At 49.7% G+C, this 15,230-nt stretch overlaps 1 protein-coding gene across 6 annotated transcripts in view; it reads right to left on the reverse strand.

The window, feature by feature from the left end:
- Positions 1–15,230, reverse strand: part of LOC105677561 (platelet binding protein GspB) — a 176,133-nt gene that overhangs the window by 5,042 nt on the left and 155,861 nt on the right. For all 6 annotated transcript variants that reach the window (XR_010888727.1, XM_067350365.1, XM_067350362.1 and 3 more), the window contains 5 exons: positions 4,784–9,031; positions 3,912–4,229; positions 3,780–3,840; positions 3,195–3,598; positions 70–1,962 (listed from right to left, as the gene is read on the reverse strand). Coding sequence is in view for 5 of the 6 variants with exons in the window: in XM_067350365.1 (XP_067206466.1) it covers positions 70–1,962; positions 3,195–3,598; positions 3,780–3,840; positions 3,912–4,229; positions 4,784–9,013 (6,906 nt within the window). In the remaining variant the exon portion in view is untranslated. The remainder of the gene's footprint in view (positions 1–69; positions 1,963–3,194; positions 3,599–3,779; positions 3,841–3,911; positions 4,230–4,783; positions 9,032–15,230) is intronic.

Here is a 15,230-nt window from a genome sequence, read left to right on the forward strand (position 1 = left end):
TAACGCACTTACTGCGAACAATTTCAGGAAATTAAAGCAATCGAAATATATTAAGAATCGCATACGTACTCTCTTTCTGTCCTTTGGCAACGCCTCGTCCCTTTTCAGTGGCTTCTTCTTCTTGCGGATGTAATCGAATCCGGAGCGGAACTTTCGCCGGCCGGGCCGGAGTTTCAGTTTCTTTTTATTACGAGTCTCCGGATCGTTCTTGTCGTCCTCCATCTCGTTATTTTCCTCCTCCCTGGCGTCGTTCGTTTCTTCCTGCTCCATCTCAGTCTTGATACGGTGCAGTTTTTTGTCCGCGAGTGACTTCAACAAATCCTTCCGTCGCCTCGCGGCGGTTAACAGGCGACGCTTCGAATTCACGATCGCTTTGTGACTCCTCAGTATACCAGCGTTCCTCAAGCGCGACGCCACTTTCTGCTTCAACGTCCGCACCTTACCCAACGCGCTCTCCGGCGTCTCGTTCTGCGAATCGTCATCCTGAGACGTGTCGTCGTGATTTTGCATCGGCGGGGCCGACGCGGGCCTGTCCTCGCCGAACACCTCGCGAATAGTCGCCTCCTTCTTCAAAACTTTCGTCTCCGTTCTCGTTCTGCTCTTCAGCACGAGAGTGGAAAATTCGTTCGGCAACGTGTGATTGTTCTTGAACGCGTCGCGGAAATTATTGACCGTCTCCTTGCGAAAGTAGCCGAGGAGGACCGACTCGGTGACTTTGATTGGGGTTTTATTATTCTTTAATGGGGTCTTGTTTCTAGAGTTCTTCGACGTTTCGGATGACGGGATCGGCGCGAGACTCGGTGTCGGCAACAATTCCGGCTCGTTGCTGCTCTTGTTGAGAATCTTACCGCCCTTCGGATTCTGCTTCTTCTTCGCGTCCTTCTGACCGCTGCCGACCTTCTGCGCGAGAACGTCGACGATCGAATTGTTCTCCGAGCGGGAATGTTTTATCATGGCCTTCGGAGGGCAGGAAACGGTCGTTGACGAAGTCGCCTCTTCGTCATCGATTTTACTGCCGAGTCCAGCAATGCTGAAGCTGTAGTTGGATTCCATATCGCTGTCCACCAATCTCTTACTGCGACCGAGACATACATCGGAGCTGTCCATCGAGACGGACAGCGCCGGCGATCCAGGATCCAAGTCCGGCAAGGACGTGGACAGTCGATGAAAACGCGACGGCTTCGACACTGTTATCAATCTCGGCGGCATTCGCAGAGACTTCTTGTAGACGTAAACCTCCTCTTCCCAGCCGGGCCTGAAGTCACTGCCATCGCCAAACAGCGGCTTAGGCTTGGCTTTCTGAGAGGTGCCACCTTTGGGAGGCGACAATTTCGACTCCTTGTCCGTCTTCGCCTTGTGGGGAGTCGTGTCTCTCGAACGGAGCTTCATGCCTTCGGACACGTTGACCGTGGATCGTTTCCTAGCGCGAAGTCTGTCAGCCACCGACGAACCGTGACCGAACTCGGTGCTGGCGTCGCTCTCCTCGCTCGACGATTCGCTGCCGCTCGAGGACTCGAGTTTAATTCTGCTGCCGCGACGTATCCTTCTCCTCCGGCATATCACTTCCTCGTCACAATCGCTGTCCTCTTTCTTCTCCTGCCTCTTCCTCTTAATTAACGGCACTTCGTCCGAATCGTCACTCGATTGTTTATCGTCGTCCTTCCCCAAGCCGGGCTCCGTCTTGATCTTGATGTCTTCGAAAACTGAGTTTACTACCTCTACCTCTTTACTAGCTTCCGGCTCCTTCTTGATATCTTCGGGCTTGATTTGAGAATGCGACGCATTGCTATCCGACTCCTTGTCGCTGTCGTTAATCCCGTCTTCGTGCTTCGACGTCCCAGTGCCGCTCAACTTTTTCCTGCGACCTCGTTTTTTCGCGGCATCGCCCACGCGCAATTGCTCCATAAACTTATCACAGGTGACACTCCAAAATGAATCAATGTCATTGATTTTATCATTCTCCTGCAAATAAACGATTACGCTCGTTAAAGATTAGAATATAAACAATGGCGCTCGTTTACGCGATAAATGTTGCGGAAAAAAATCAAAGAAAACATTGGACGAACAAAATCAATCAATTATTACAAAATTAAAATCTTTATCTTTATGTCAAGGAGAATATTATTCTACTCTAGACATCTTTTAGTAGTGTAGACAATTTTTAATAAAATGCCTTATAAAAATTTCCGGCATTACTTTAAACATGTGTTTAAAGAGACATAAGCAGTGTGTTTAGGCTCGACTGGCGCGACGACCTGCGAGAATTATTGTCAGTTCAAGAGACATAAACATGTGTTCGAGAAAGCGGTATATTCGTTAAAATTAGATTTTTGTTTTTGCTTCTCGAGTTCTACAGAGCAAGACATTCCGCCCGAGAATAATGGCTGTTTTTCACTTGTTTCTCTGATTTCGCCACACCCAAAAACAATCAATAAACAATGGAAGTCTGACCAATAATAATCGGTGTTGAATTTCTATTGGTTCTCGGAATCGGACGAATCAAGATTCGTTTGTCGCGAAATGACAGTTACTGTGATGTGCTCCTTCAAACCTCACTGCGCAACAAGCTTTCGCCGGGAGCACAGCAAAGTCTTTGCCGCTGACGGAACGTTTGCTCTTCCGCGAGTTGAAAAAATCGCGAGTTCGGAGTGCAAATAAAAACAAGAAATTATACTGTTAACCGGACTCGATTTCTTTCCGTTCTGTCTCTCTGATCGGCATTTAAATAAATTTAGCGTGGACGTGACATCGAGAGCGCGTCTACAGTATGCAAAACGCCAGCATAGTAAGTTTAATAACTTTTTTAAATAATCTGGTATAAAAGGCGAAAAGAGCCGTTGCTAGGTGTTCGTGCGACAAAAATTCAACTATATTATAAAAATTATAGAATTGCAAACGTTTCTGCCTATGTTAGGCCTTCTTCAGTGTCGTTACAAGTAAAATTCATAATAAAACAGTATTACATTGGTCGAACCATTAAGTAAACAAATAAGGTAAAATACGCAGAGCATTCTTCTTAGTAAATAGACACTGAAGAATGTTGTTAATTTATTGGAGCCTTAATATTATTATTAAACTTTTTAAAATTTAATTTCCCAAAATCACATTGAAAACGGGTGTCTACAATACCCCCTTAATCGCGCAATTTAATACTTTCCCCCAAATTTATGGTTTGTGACATTGCAGAGTTTTACCTTCAATTCTATCTTCACGAGATCGGTCGCAGATGCGATGCATACGGCATCGTTGAGAGGCATCGGTGGCTGCACTTTAGATAACTGCTTTCTATCCCTCCTCATTTCCTCCAAGGTCTGTCGCTCGAGAACCGGCATCTCACTTTCGGAATCACTCTCCCGGAAGTCGAAGACCGAGGTCTCGGAGGAACTTCTGCAGCCGCTTGTTCTGGCCGGCACCGCGGACGCGACCGGGGGAGCGACGGGCACAGGCACGGCCACCGGCATGTTGTCGTTCTCGTCGGTTCGCGAAAACAAGCGTCTCCTGGGCGGCAGGCAAACGACTTTCTCGCGCGTGAGTTTCGGCGGGCTGCCCGCGGACGAACCCGACTGCGGCGTCGACGTCGAAGCCGCGCTATCGATCTCTGTGTATGATACAAATCAAATTATATGCGGATCAAAGGCAGCTGCGTGTAACATAGCTGCGTTTCAACACGATTCGCACGTGTAAATTACGTTCGAATCAGAACATTAAACAACTTACACCAACACAAAATTGTCATTGATAAAGGCTATTAGCTTGTCTTACGCAAGCCGTCTAATTACCTTTCGGCGTCGACGACGTATCTTGAGGTGGTGCTTTCGTTGTAAATTGGCCGATGCCGACCTGCAGAAAAAAAAACGTAATCATAAGATTCAACACGATAATATAACGATAATTAGTTAAGCAAGACTCACTTGTTTGAGTTCCGCCTTTGTCCTGATTTTCGCGGCTAAGATAGCAGCCAGCCCGTCGTCCTTGTCGCGATGAATCTGATTCTCAGCACCGCGTGGTCCCGCGAGGGAAGCTTCTTTGCCGGGTAGCGTGGCGGATGCGTTTACTCTCGACGCGTACATGCTGCGAGGCGCCTCCTGAGTAATCGAGTCTACCGCCCGCGGAACTTGGAGCTTGTAATGCGGCGGCGTGTTGCTGTTACGCTCCAGCAAACTCGCTGCTGTGAACGGTGACAGATTGTGCCTGCCGATATTTGTTTTAGGCTCGACTGGCGCGACGACCTGCGAGAATTGTTGTCAGAGATGTCAATATTCGAATGTCTCGAGATTACTTAATTCAAAGTTTCTTTCTAAATTCTAAATTGAGTTATAATTAGACGAATACAGCAGTTTAATGATTCTCTAATAGCTTGCATATTATGTATATAAAATATCCAGAGAATCACTAATTGCCGTATTCATCTAATTCATAATTCAGTTTATCGCGTTAAATTTTTATTTTTGCAATCAATTTGTATTTATCGACGATTCGATGTTCGCTTTCTTATGTTTCTAAAATTTCTCTTGTGCTTTTCCTAGTGTAAACATTTTTTTTCAAATTAATATTTCCAGATATTTTACATATGTATATAAAATATTAGAGAATCACTAGATTGCCGCTAATTCATCCAATTATAATTCAATTTAGATTTCGAAAAAATATTAATTTAAAAAAACTAGACAGCGCAAGCAAAAAATTTTAAAAACAAAACGAATCATCGATAAATAAAAATTGATTGTAAAATAAAAATTGAAGATAATTCTCTGAACTATAAAAGAAGAAACTTTTAGTGTACCTTATTCTGGAAGCTCTGCTGACTGTGATTGACCAAGATAGGTTGCTGACTGTTGAGCTGCTCGTCCCGCTGCTGCTTGTTCTCCAGACTGTTTCTCAACAAGCTGAGCACCCTCTTGTCGGCGCCGGTGTTGCTTGGTTGGTCCATCGGCTGGCCGCCGGACGTGCCGCTCGGAAGACACGTCGTCTTCTGAGATGACTGACGATAACTCGGGTAAGTCGGCTGAGCGCCGCTCAATTGTTGCGGCAACGAGTGCGCGTTCACCGATTTCGAGATCACCGGATGATTGTACGACGACGGCGAGCTTCGCATGGTCTTGGACTCCGCGTAGGTTCTTTTATCACAGTAAGCCGGCTGATACCTAGACGATTCCGGCACGGAATAACCGCCGCCGTCGGATCTCTGATCGTAGGCACCGGACGCCAGGGGGTGCAGAGCTCCGTTCGGCAGAGGTACCGGCATATTCATTTCCTGTCGCTTCTGCTGCTCACTCAGCGTACCCGCGGCCGACAATTTCGGCTTGATCGCCTGCTTGTCGGCGGCGCCCGGCACGTGCCAAGCCAATCTCGACTGCTTGCTGGGACTTGCGCTGTAGATCTGTTCCCCGGCTCTCTTCAGCGGCATTCGCTCGCGCTGAGAGAACTGCTGATCGTACTTGGCCCTGCTGTCCGTTAGATAATACTTGCTTGGATCAGGCGGATAGTCTTGCGCGGGCAGTGTAGATGGAACGAGCCGTTGCGACGGGTCCATCATCGGGGGATACTTGGAGAACCTCGGAGAATCGTTCGCCTGGACGTACGACGAGGACGCGAGCGACGCGGACGACGACGAAGGCGGCGGCGGTATCGTCAGACCGTCGTACAGCGGCGATGTGGGCAGTGGGCGCTTCTTGAACGTGGACATGTGAGGCAGTGGGGCGGTATTGTTCGCGTGGTGAGTCGGAAGGGGCTGGCCAGGTGGAACGTACAGCTGCTGCGTGGTGCTCCTACGTAGGGGATTCTCGTGGTGCGACTGATGACGCAGCGGCGCCGAATTGAAATCCGGCAGAAAGTCGACTTTCGGCGCGCACACCGTCTGAGGCGTCGACGATCGAACGCAGGGCATGGAACTCCTCGAGCTGTTGCTCGAGGGCCTCGGATGATCGTACGACGGGTACGACGATTGGGCCGGCGTCGATTGATGCACGGGCGGAGGCGGCATCGGTCTGCTCCTCGAGCTGGCTAGATTCGAGCTGCTGACATGCTTATCGGCGCCGCTTATGGCCTCCAAGTCATCCTGCGCTGTAGAGTCAGCCGACGTCTTCACCGTCTTCACGGACAAATCCAACGGAGACTCCCTCTTGCGAACCGTACTGCTCGGCGACGGGGAGCTCGACATGGCCGAGCCTCCGATCGGAGCAGCTTGAGCACCGCCGGACGACGTTGAGTTCTGATATTGAGGATACTCCTTGTAGCCGTAAGTCTCGGCCGTCATTCGCGTCGACGGCTGGTGATGATGATAGGACGACGATCCCGCCGATCGATCCGGCTCGTCGGAAGACTGATACGCGTGGATCGTCGGAACGGAAGACCTCGTGGCGCCAGCACTGCTGTGACCAATAGAAGTGACCGTAGTGCTGCTGGTGGAATTGCCGTGATGACTGGGCGCCATGGTGGTGGCGTACGACGACGGGTAACCCTGCTGACTGTACCGGGAGCCGTACGTCATGTTCGTCACGGTCGTCGTCCTGCCGTTCACCGGTATCGCGTGATTCATAGCCGAGACCGGAGTCATCGGATACTCGGCGAGCCTCTGCGGCGGCATCGTCATCGACGACGGCGTCGACGGCATCACGGCAGACGGGATTTTGCTGGCCGCGCTCGTCGAATGCAGCGTTCGTTGCCGCTGCATTGTCGATTGCGCCAATTTTCCCAGAGACTCCCGCCTATTGGAATGGTAAGACGAAAGAGCGGCGATCGGTGGCAGATTGTGCGTGTTGCTGCTCCTTTGCGCAGCTGGCCGGTGCGTTCCGTAGGGCGTGGCAGCCGCGACGTCCATCGCGCTCCTCTTCGCCGTGTCCGCGCCGTTGTACGTCGCGTGTTTGCCGCTCTGCTGATAGCTGCTCAGATTATTGCTGGCGGGAGTGCCGGAAAATACCGTCTGTGGCGGCACCAACATCTGCTGCATACCGTACGACTGATTGTGAGATCGGCCGGGCTGGGAGTAGTAACTGCTCGCCTGAGAACTCGGTTGCGGGCTCTTCTGGAAGGAATGGTACGAAGACTGGGACGGTGGTGGCGGCGGCGGCGCGTAAGGATTGCTCGCCGTCGCGTAAGCCGCCGCTGTCGTCTGATAATGCTGAGAAGTCGCCGGCGGCAGATTGTACGAGTGCGGAGTCGACCTCGACGGCGGCGGCGGCGGCGGCGGCGGATACGTCGGTGAGCGCGGCTGAAATCCGTTGTGCGGCGAGGGAGTGTGATGAGGCGACGGAGAAGCGTGCGGATTGTGCAGACCGGATTGCCGTTGCGGCGACGGCGTCGCGTGATGCGGCGACGGTGTCGCGTGATGCGGCGACGGGGTTGCGTGGCGCGGCGGCGGCGGTGCCTCGTGATGCGGCGACGGCGTAGTCGCGACGTGATAGCCGCTCGGAGGCGGTGGCATCTGCTGCTGCGAGTGATTTGTCACGATCGAGGATGACGACGGCGCGCCGTGCGGCGGCGGCAACACACGATTACCGTACGGAGAGCCGTGCGGCGTCGCGTTCATACGACTAGGATGAGATTGCTGATGCGGCTGCTGCTGATGCGGCTGCTGCTGATGCGGCTGCTGCTGCTGCTGATGCGGCTGCTGCTGCTGCTGCTGCTGCTGCTGCTGCTGCTGCTGATGCTGATGATGATGATGCACCGAGGAGACGACGGATGGCAGATGCGACGAAGGAATGTGCCCCGGAAGATTCTGCGGCTGCGTCTGCGAAGGAATGTGACTGGAGGTGGAGCTACCCGCTGCGGACTGACGCGGGCTGACCGCCGGCGACGAGGAGGAGGAGGAGGGCGCGGTGGAAGAGTGCGGTCCGTCCGAATTATACGTTCTGTCGCCGACACCCGAGGCGGGAGCGACGGTCGGACGATGAGTCGGCTGCTGATGCTGGCCCGCGGAGACCCGATAATTCTGCGACGGGCCCGATCCGTACATCGTGGATCCGCTGAGAGGACTTTGAGCGGGCGGCACGTGGCCGCCGTAAGTACCGGGTACTCGTTGCTGCTCCGGCGCACAATGTCCTTGCGCGACGACAACGCTAGACGACGTCGCGTTGCTTTGCTCCACCGGCGTCGGTCTCGTGCTCGGCTGCTGAATCGTGCTGGATGGCTGAGCTACGCTGGCCGACTGATAAATGGAGCTCTGCGAGAACGGAGCCGGCGCACACTTGGTGATGTCCGGATGATGATAGCGCGGATAGTACTGTGTCCTCTGCGCGACGATCGGCTGCGACGGCCGTTCGTTGCTGTTGGCGTTCTGATAGGTCGCGTGCGACGAGGAGGAGGCGAGCATCTCAGCCGCGCTGAAGGACGTTCTGCTGACACTGTTGAGCTGCTGGTACACCGGACCGGGGGAATGTGGCGGCTGAGGCGGTTGCATCTGGTGCAAATGCGACGACGACGGATTCGACGTTTGCAACTGATGCTGATGATGGCTGTGATCGCTGGACGACGAGGTGGACGAAGTCGATGACGACGCCGGCGGTCTCTGCGAAAAGCTTGACGACGATGCGACGACGGAGGAGGATTGATGATTAGAAGGTTGCATCTCGGTTAGAGTAACGGTACCCGAGGAAGAACTAGGCTCCATGGCGGCGCTTTCGTCCCCTGGCCTCGTGTCCGGAACTTCGACCCTGGTCGGCTGTGGCGGATAAGGTTCCACATGCGGACTCCAAAAGCTAGAAGCGGAAGTCGCAACACTGCTCTCCACCGACGATGACGGTCTGATGTCGGCGGAATACCGACTCGACTCCTGGATGCTATTGTTGCTATTGTTACCGCTGCTGGCGGAAGTCGAGATCGACTGCGTTGATTGAGTCGGCTGCGACGAAGCGCCATCTTGCGCCGTTGTCGACGTAGATGAAGCGGAATTTGTAGAGGATGTCGCGTGGAGATTGTGATCCACCGACGTGGCCGCACCACCTGTACTCGGTACGGGCAGTCCCTGGAAGTACTGGCGAGCCCCCTCTAACACGTTCGTGAAGCTCACATCCATGTCACGCCGACTGCTAATCTGTAACGATACGACAATAACGAATTGAAGGTTACGTTCTGATGAGATTATAATTTGTTATTCAGAATTTTTTAATTTACATTTCTCTTTACTGCGATACTTTTGTAAGAATCTTTAGAATTTATAGGGCGCCGCGACGCTGCTCTGTTTAGAAATAGTTCGGAAATCAGAGTTGTAAGAGCTGTGAAGCTGTCGTTGCAGAAACCTTAGTGCTAGTGCGTGGAACGAAGAATATCCCGAACTTAAAGCGGAGTCCGCAACGCTACGTTTGGTCCAACGTTTTGCGTCTGCACAGGCCAAACTGCGCAGGCAAGATGGACTGGGCAGGTAAAACGTAGGTAAAACGGCAATCCAGGGGTGTCTTTGCAGTACAACTTTTTCCACTTGGTTGCGCGGAATCATGAAGGAAGTGCAACTTTTGCAATTGTTTTGCCAAAAGAAGGCAAATTAAACACCTTTAAAAAAATTTATCAAGTCAAAGCAATTGATCAAGAAAAAAAAAAAAATAAAATTTTTGAACTCCGCGATATGCAAGACGCACAGACATGCTTGCAGGTAAAACAGTATACGGAGACGAAAAACGAAACTTGGTCCACGTTCTGCCTACGCAGTCAAGACGTAGACAAGACGTGACATGTGGACAGAAAGACTGCAGTGTGAACTGTGCGGAGACGGTACATGGAAACGACAAAATATGCCTCGAAGTATTTACGTTTTGTCTGCGCAGTTGACCTGTGCAGACAAAACGTAACGTGTGGACGTTTAAAACCCGGTCGGCTCCGTAATTCTTTTCCCGTCCCTTGCAGATTGTTTCCTGATTAATTTTTCGAGCGGCTTGCACGTTTATAAAATTTTATATTTTAAACAAAAAAGTAGAACGTTAAAATGTTTTATTCATTTTCAAGCTTTCGAATTTTATATATCGATATAATAAACAATTCATAACAATGATTGAAATGTATTAAAATTAAATTGATATAATAAAAACGAAAGCATAAAAAATAATTAAAATGTATATTTTAACATTCTAGGCCTAACAAAATATTATGATATAAGATTTTAAGATTAAATGTTAAAATGTACATTTTATTCATTTTTAGGCCTTAGAATTTTATATTATATCATTTAGTAAGCCTAGAACTTCATTGCGATGCATTAAAATCTTATATTTTAGAATTCTAGACCATTTGTTTGTTTAAAATATAAGATTTCAATACATCGTAGTAAAGTTCTATACTTGTCAAATAATACGATGCAAAATTCTAAGACATGAAACTCAATTAAATGTACATTAATGTTAAAATGTTAATTTTATTCATTTTTGTGCCGTATAATGTTACATCTAACATTAAAAGCTGCAGCGCGCGCACTGTTATGCTTTAATATATTAAATTATATATAATATTTCGCGATGGAAATTCATTTAATATCTTGACGCAACAGAAAATATTTAAACTATCGGAACACAAAAACACATAACTGATTTATATTTTGCACCTGTATTCTAATTTTAGATAACTCTTGTTAAAAAACACGAAAAATTATAAACAGAATTCTCCTTCGAATTCTGTTGCGAATTATAGATCGTCTACGGTGGACTTTTATACAATTACGATTATCCGTGAAGATCATTCACAATGAGTCACTTTAAATAGACTTTGCAGGCTTATAAAATGAAGTCAACAATATCGTTCATTTTTCTAATTGCAAATTATGCCAGAATTGCCGATCAGAAACAAAGCCATCGTTCACGTTGAATTATTGAAAAGATCGTCCGCCCACGGTAGATTTAAGGTCAGAGATATAAGAACGTAAAAGTTCCAAAGTCGAGTTCGAAGAGGCACCTCTCCCCGGGGATTATCGAAACGTTCGCACGATGCCGTCGACCCGTGGAACGGTCAGCAGGGGAAGCGAACGAGGCCGGAGCATTAATCTTCATTGTCTTGTATTTGTCTGTTACGAGAGGTGGACGTATTCTCCCCTCCTGCCGCCGTCTCCTTCGTCCTCGATCTCGATCCGGCAAGTCCGATCCTGCATTATTAATCTCTCAGTATCGTGAAAGATAAGATAAGATCATTTCACCGCGACCCGCCGAAGGGGAACAGTGGATAAAAAAAGATCGGACGACAACCGCGAACAACACCTCACCCCTACATCTCGTCCCCGAATCGACAGCGGGGGGGGGGGGGGGGGACAGCCGCGCGATCGAATCGCCGATGAGCCCCATCCATTTTCCCTCCTCAAAAATTTATAAACTTCATAAATTCGAAATTCTTTCAAGCAAACTCGGCGACGGACGCGTGAGGGATGCCCGCTCGGCGGAGAAATGCGCCGCGAGAGATCTCTCGCATTATCACGCGCGTACGTCTCGGCGCTTAACGCGGTCACCGCTTTTATCGTAACCGATAACCGCTATCTTTTTGTTTGAGGGGGCGACTTTCGAGGCGTGGTATATATCGCGTTTAGTAGTTTCGACGAGGGAGTTTCGGTTATCATAATAGAGCCGCGGAACTGCGCGCCGTTATTACCCACCGCCATCACCGCGAGGCAAATAGCCTCTTCAGCGATCGGCGAGGCGTCGAAGGCCCCGTCATCCTCCACTCGAAGCAGCCGTCTGCAATATGGATCGTTATCGATCCGGGCTGGCCGAGAGAGAGAGAGAGAGAGAGAGAGAGAAGAAGGGGCGTGGGGGGTTGGTCGGGTGACGGTATATGCGAGGGATCTCGCGTCGTGGCTCATTGAGACGTGGAAAAAGGGGCGCAGAAGTTAGATATCGGAAAGCTGTAAACGTATATAACACGGGAAGCCGTACCGGCGGCGTGCTCGGGGATACGCACCAACACCATCACCGCGGAAAGTTCGCGCACCTCCACCACGCCCGGGAATAACCGCCGAGCGAGACAGCGTAGCACGAATAATCGCGAATATCGACATCGAGCCTCCCCCGTGCGCTCGGGCTCGTCGCTTAACCGCGCCACTCGAAGCGACGCATAATCGCTAATCTTGCACGATTTTTGCATTCATACGCGAGATTAATGGTCGTTGCCGATAAGTGACCGATAAGAATTGAAAGGTTGCGCAAAAAAGCCCGAAGTGGGAAGCGGGAAAGCGGAGAGTGAAGAGAATCGGATGTTTTATATGTAGAAAAACGATATGTATAAGAAAAAAGTTATAAAGATGTTGGCGAAGCAGAGAGAGACAACACGCCGATCGCCCGCAACGGACACGCGCTTCGCAATTCTCATCTCCTCACCGCGTATCGAAAACAAGTTGAATTAATTATCGTTGCGGCATCGCAAGGTGGAAAGCAAGCGGGACTTCCTCGGAGCGCGCCGGAATCATGCCCATTGACCAGAGAGTCGCAAGCTTCCACACTCAGTGGAAATGGTAGGTGGGAATCAATATCGCGCACCCTTGCCGAGCAACCTGAGGGGCTGTTAGTTTGGTCCCCTTCGTGCGCCAGTCAAAGGCCCCCCTTGCCCGCCCCCTGTCCCGTCCCGTCGCTTCCATCCCGTTCCATTCCGTCCTGTTCTCCATTACATTCTGTCCCGTTACCGGGCACACGCTCCTATACGTTCCCACTAGTGTTATACGTGTGAGGGGAGGAGAAAGACCCCGGGTGTGTGTGTGCGTGCGTGTGTGTGTGTATACATATACTATATGTGCGCACGTGCCTGTGTGTAAGCGTGGAGAGAGGCGGCAGAGGTTTAGCTGGAATTCTCACGATTTCAAGCATGGCGGGCCACTCGATAAGGCTACACCGTGGGGTAATAAATATCCGGGCTAAAGCAGTGGCCCCGACGCGCGTTTCGGAGGGGGGTTTGGTCGGGGTTCCGAGGGCATTTACGCTCGAGTCGCTTTAAAACGAAGAGGCCCGCCCGCCGCCCCCCGATAAGATCCGCGACAAATGGCTCTCACTCTCTCTCTCTCTCTTACTCTCTCACTCTATCTATAGCAAGAGCGGCGAAATTATGTGGCGCACGCGGTAAGCAAGGCTCCGTAAATACCGTGGCTGCTGCGGGAAGTGATCGATCATCGACGATATCCGCGATCGCGCGCTTGAAACGTTCCTACAAGAATATCATTCATGGCTGACCTACTTCACGATGATAAGCATGTATTCCCCGTCCGTGAGTACATGTTAAATGCACGATATTAATTAAATCAAATGATATTACACCCGATATGTTATAATACAGAGTAATTACAATACCTATAATTAATGTTGTCGTCTCAAATAAATGATCTACCCATCGAGACGTCGCGAAATCAAACGAGAATAGTTACAGGAGAACGGAATAAATTATCGCGCGACGATGACACACCGCGCGTTCTCTTTCTTTCTCTCTCTCTCTCTCTCTCTCTCTCCCTCTCTCGGTCTTTGACGATCCCGTAATGATCGTCAATTTTTATCGGCATAAAATAACAAACATTCTCGAGTTTATCCATCATTACGCCGACTGGCTTTGCGTCAAAGAGAGAAAGCGGACACGCTCGCTCAGATTGCGAGCCAGCGAAACAAGAGAGCAAGGATGAATTGCCGCGACAATGACAACCTGAGTCGGTCCGACTTGTCAGTCACAGCCTCTGAAATATTCTACGGTAATCGGCAATTTTTGTCGGCTTAAAATATCAAACATTGTCAGATTTATCTATCATTACGTCGACTGGCTTTGGCGTCAAAGGGAGGAAGCGGACACGCTCGCTCAGATTGCGAGTTCGTGAAACGGAGCACCTGAGTCGCGCGGATAGAATGGCGCACAAAGGTCCAGAGTTTGCCTGTGGTTTGCAGGCTGACCCTAGATTCGACGTCGAGATAATCCACTGGCGCTCGATTAAAAGCCGCGCGGCCAGGCAACGGAACGGCGCGGAAGTACAGAGAGAAGAGAGCCCGAAGCCCGAGCGAAGCGGAGAAGAGAGACGGAGAGCAATGCCTTAAGCCAAGTTAAGCCGCGGCTTAAACGGCGGCCACGATGCCGCAAACGCGTTCCCCTGCCGCGCTTAGCCTCTGGTAAGACTAACGAAATCGTTCACGACGTCGCAAACTTGTCTCAATCGGCACGATTAACTCGAAACCTGATCTAAACTGCCTCGCTCATTTCGACGGAGCTGCAGATTTTAATTTAGCCATCGCCGATTGTGACAGCAGAGGCAAAATAATTATTTCTTTTCGCGCGAATTCAATTAAATTCATAATTTAATTGATAACGTATTGTGCAATGACAAGGAAGAGGATATAATATGCAACGAAAGCCATCGTAAAAAAAGAAATAAAATAAAAGATAAACGCTCACGTGATAATTGCTGAATTACACGTATAATCGATAAGAATTTTATAGCCGTGACCCAACCTACTTGACGTTTACGATTCTAACACAACGTATGCGCTTTATCGCGATAACCTCCGATGCCGTTTACGAGAAACGGTCAGCGAAATTCCTGGATACGCCAACTTTCGCCATCTCGGACGGAATTATGGCATCCGACGCTAGTTAGTCATTACTTCCCGGATACCGGCGCGCTCTTTTTCCCCCGAAGAAGAAAAAGCGAGTGCGCACAAGGAGATTTATTTCAGAATTAAATACCTCGAACAAATACGCCCTCGACTCGCCGGCGAGCCCTCTTCCCCTCTCGATTCATCCCTTGACCTCGTTTCTCTGGCTCGTGCTTCTCGACTTCATTGACCCGTTAAGCCGATTTAAAACGTTCCGCCTTTAAGCCCTCGTTGAGATGCCTCGTGTTTTACGCCTCACTCTCGTCTCGCTAACACGCCGTCGGGAGCTTGATCTCCTTATTTCCGGGTTTCGATGTTAATAAGATAACGAAATGGTTTTATGTCAAACAGATTGAAGTTCTCCGTTAGATAAATCGCAACGCTTTTCCATGGCAAATGCGTCCAGTAGATTTTTAACAATTAACATCTCGTTCGAGTTTTAACCTCGTTGAATTATTAAATACGATGCATAATCACTTTTCTCTACTACGGTCTTATTTTTTTTATTACTTTAATTCTCACTCTAATCCCAAGAATAAAATTCATAGCTCGACGCTTTAGTTTCGCAATTCGGTGATTTTCACGTCCCGCAAATCTGTTGACGCCTCGTAACATTTCGCGATCGCATCGCTCGTGTAACAAGACGAATAACGTAACATCACCGGCGAACAATTATGTTCCGAGACACAGACGCGGCGTCTCAGC

The sequence above is a fragment of the Linepithema humile genome, chromosome 2, assembly GCF_040581485.1.
Source record: "Linepithema humile isolate Giens D197 chromosome 2, Lhum_UNIL_v1.0, whole genome shotgun sequence".
Classification (NCBI taxonomy): Eukaryota; Metazoa; Arthropoda; class Insecta; order Hymenoptera; family Formicidae; genus Linepithema; species Linepithema humile.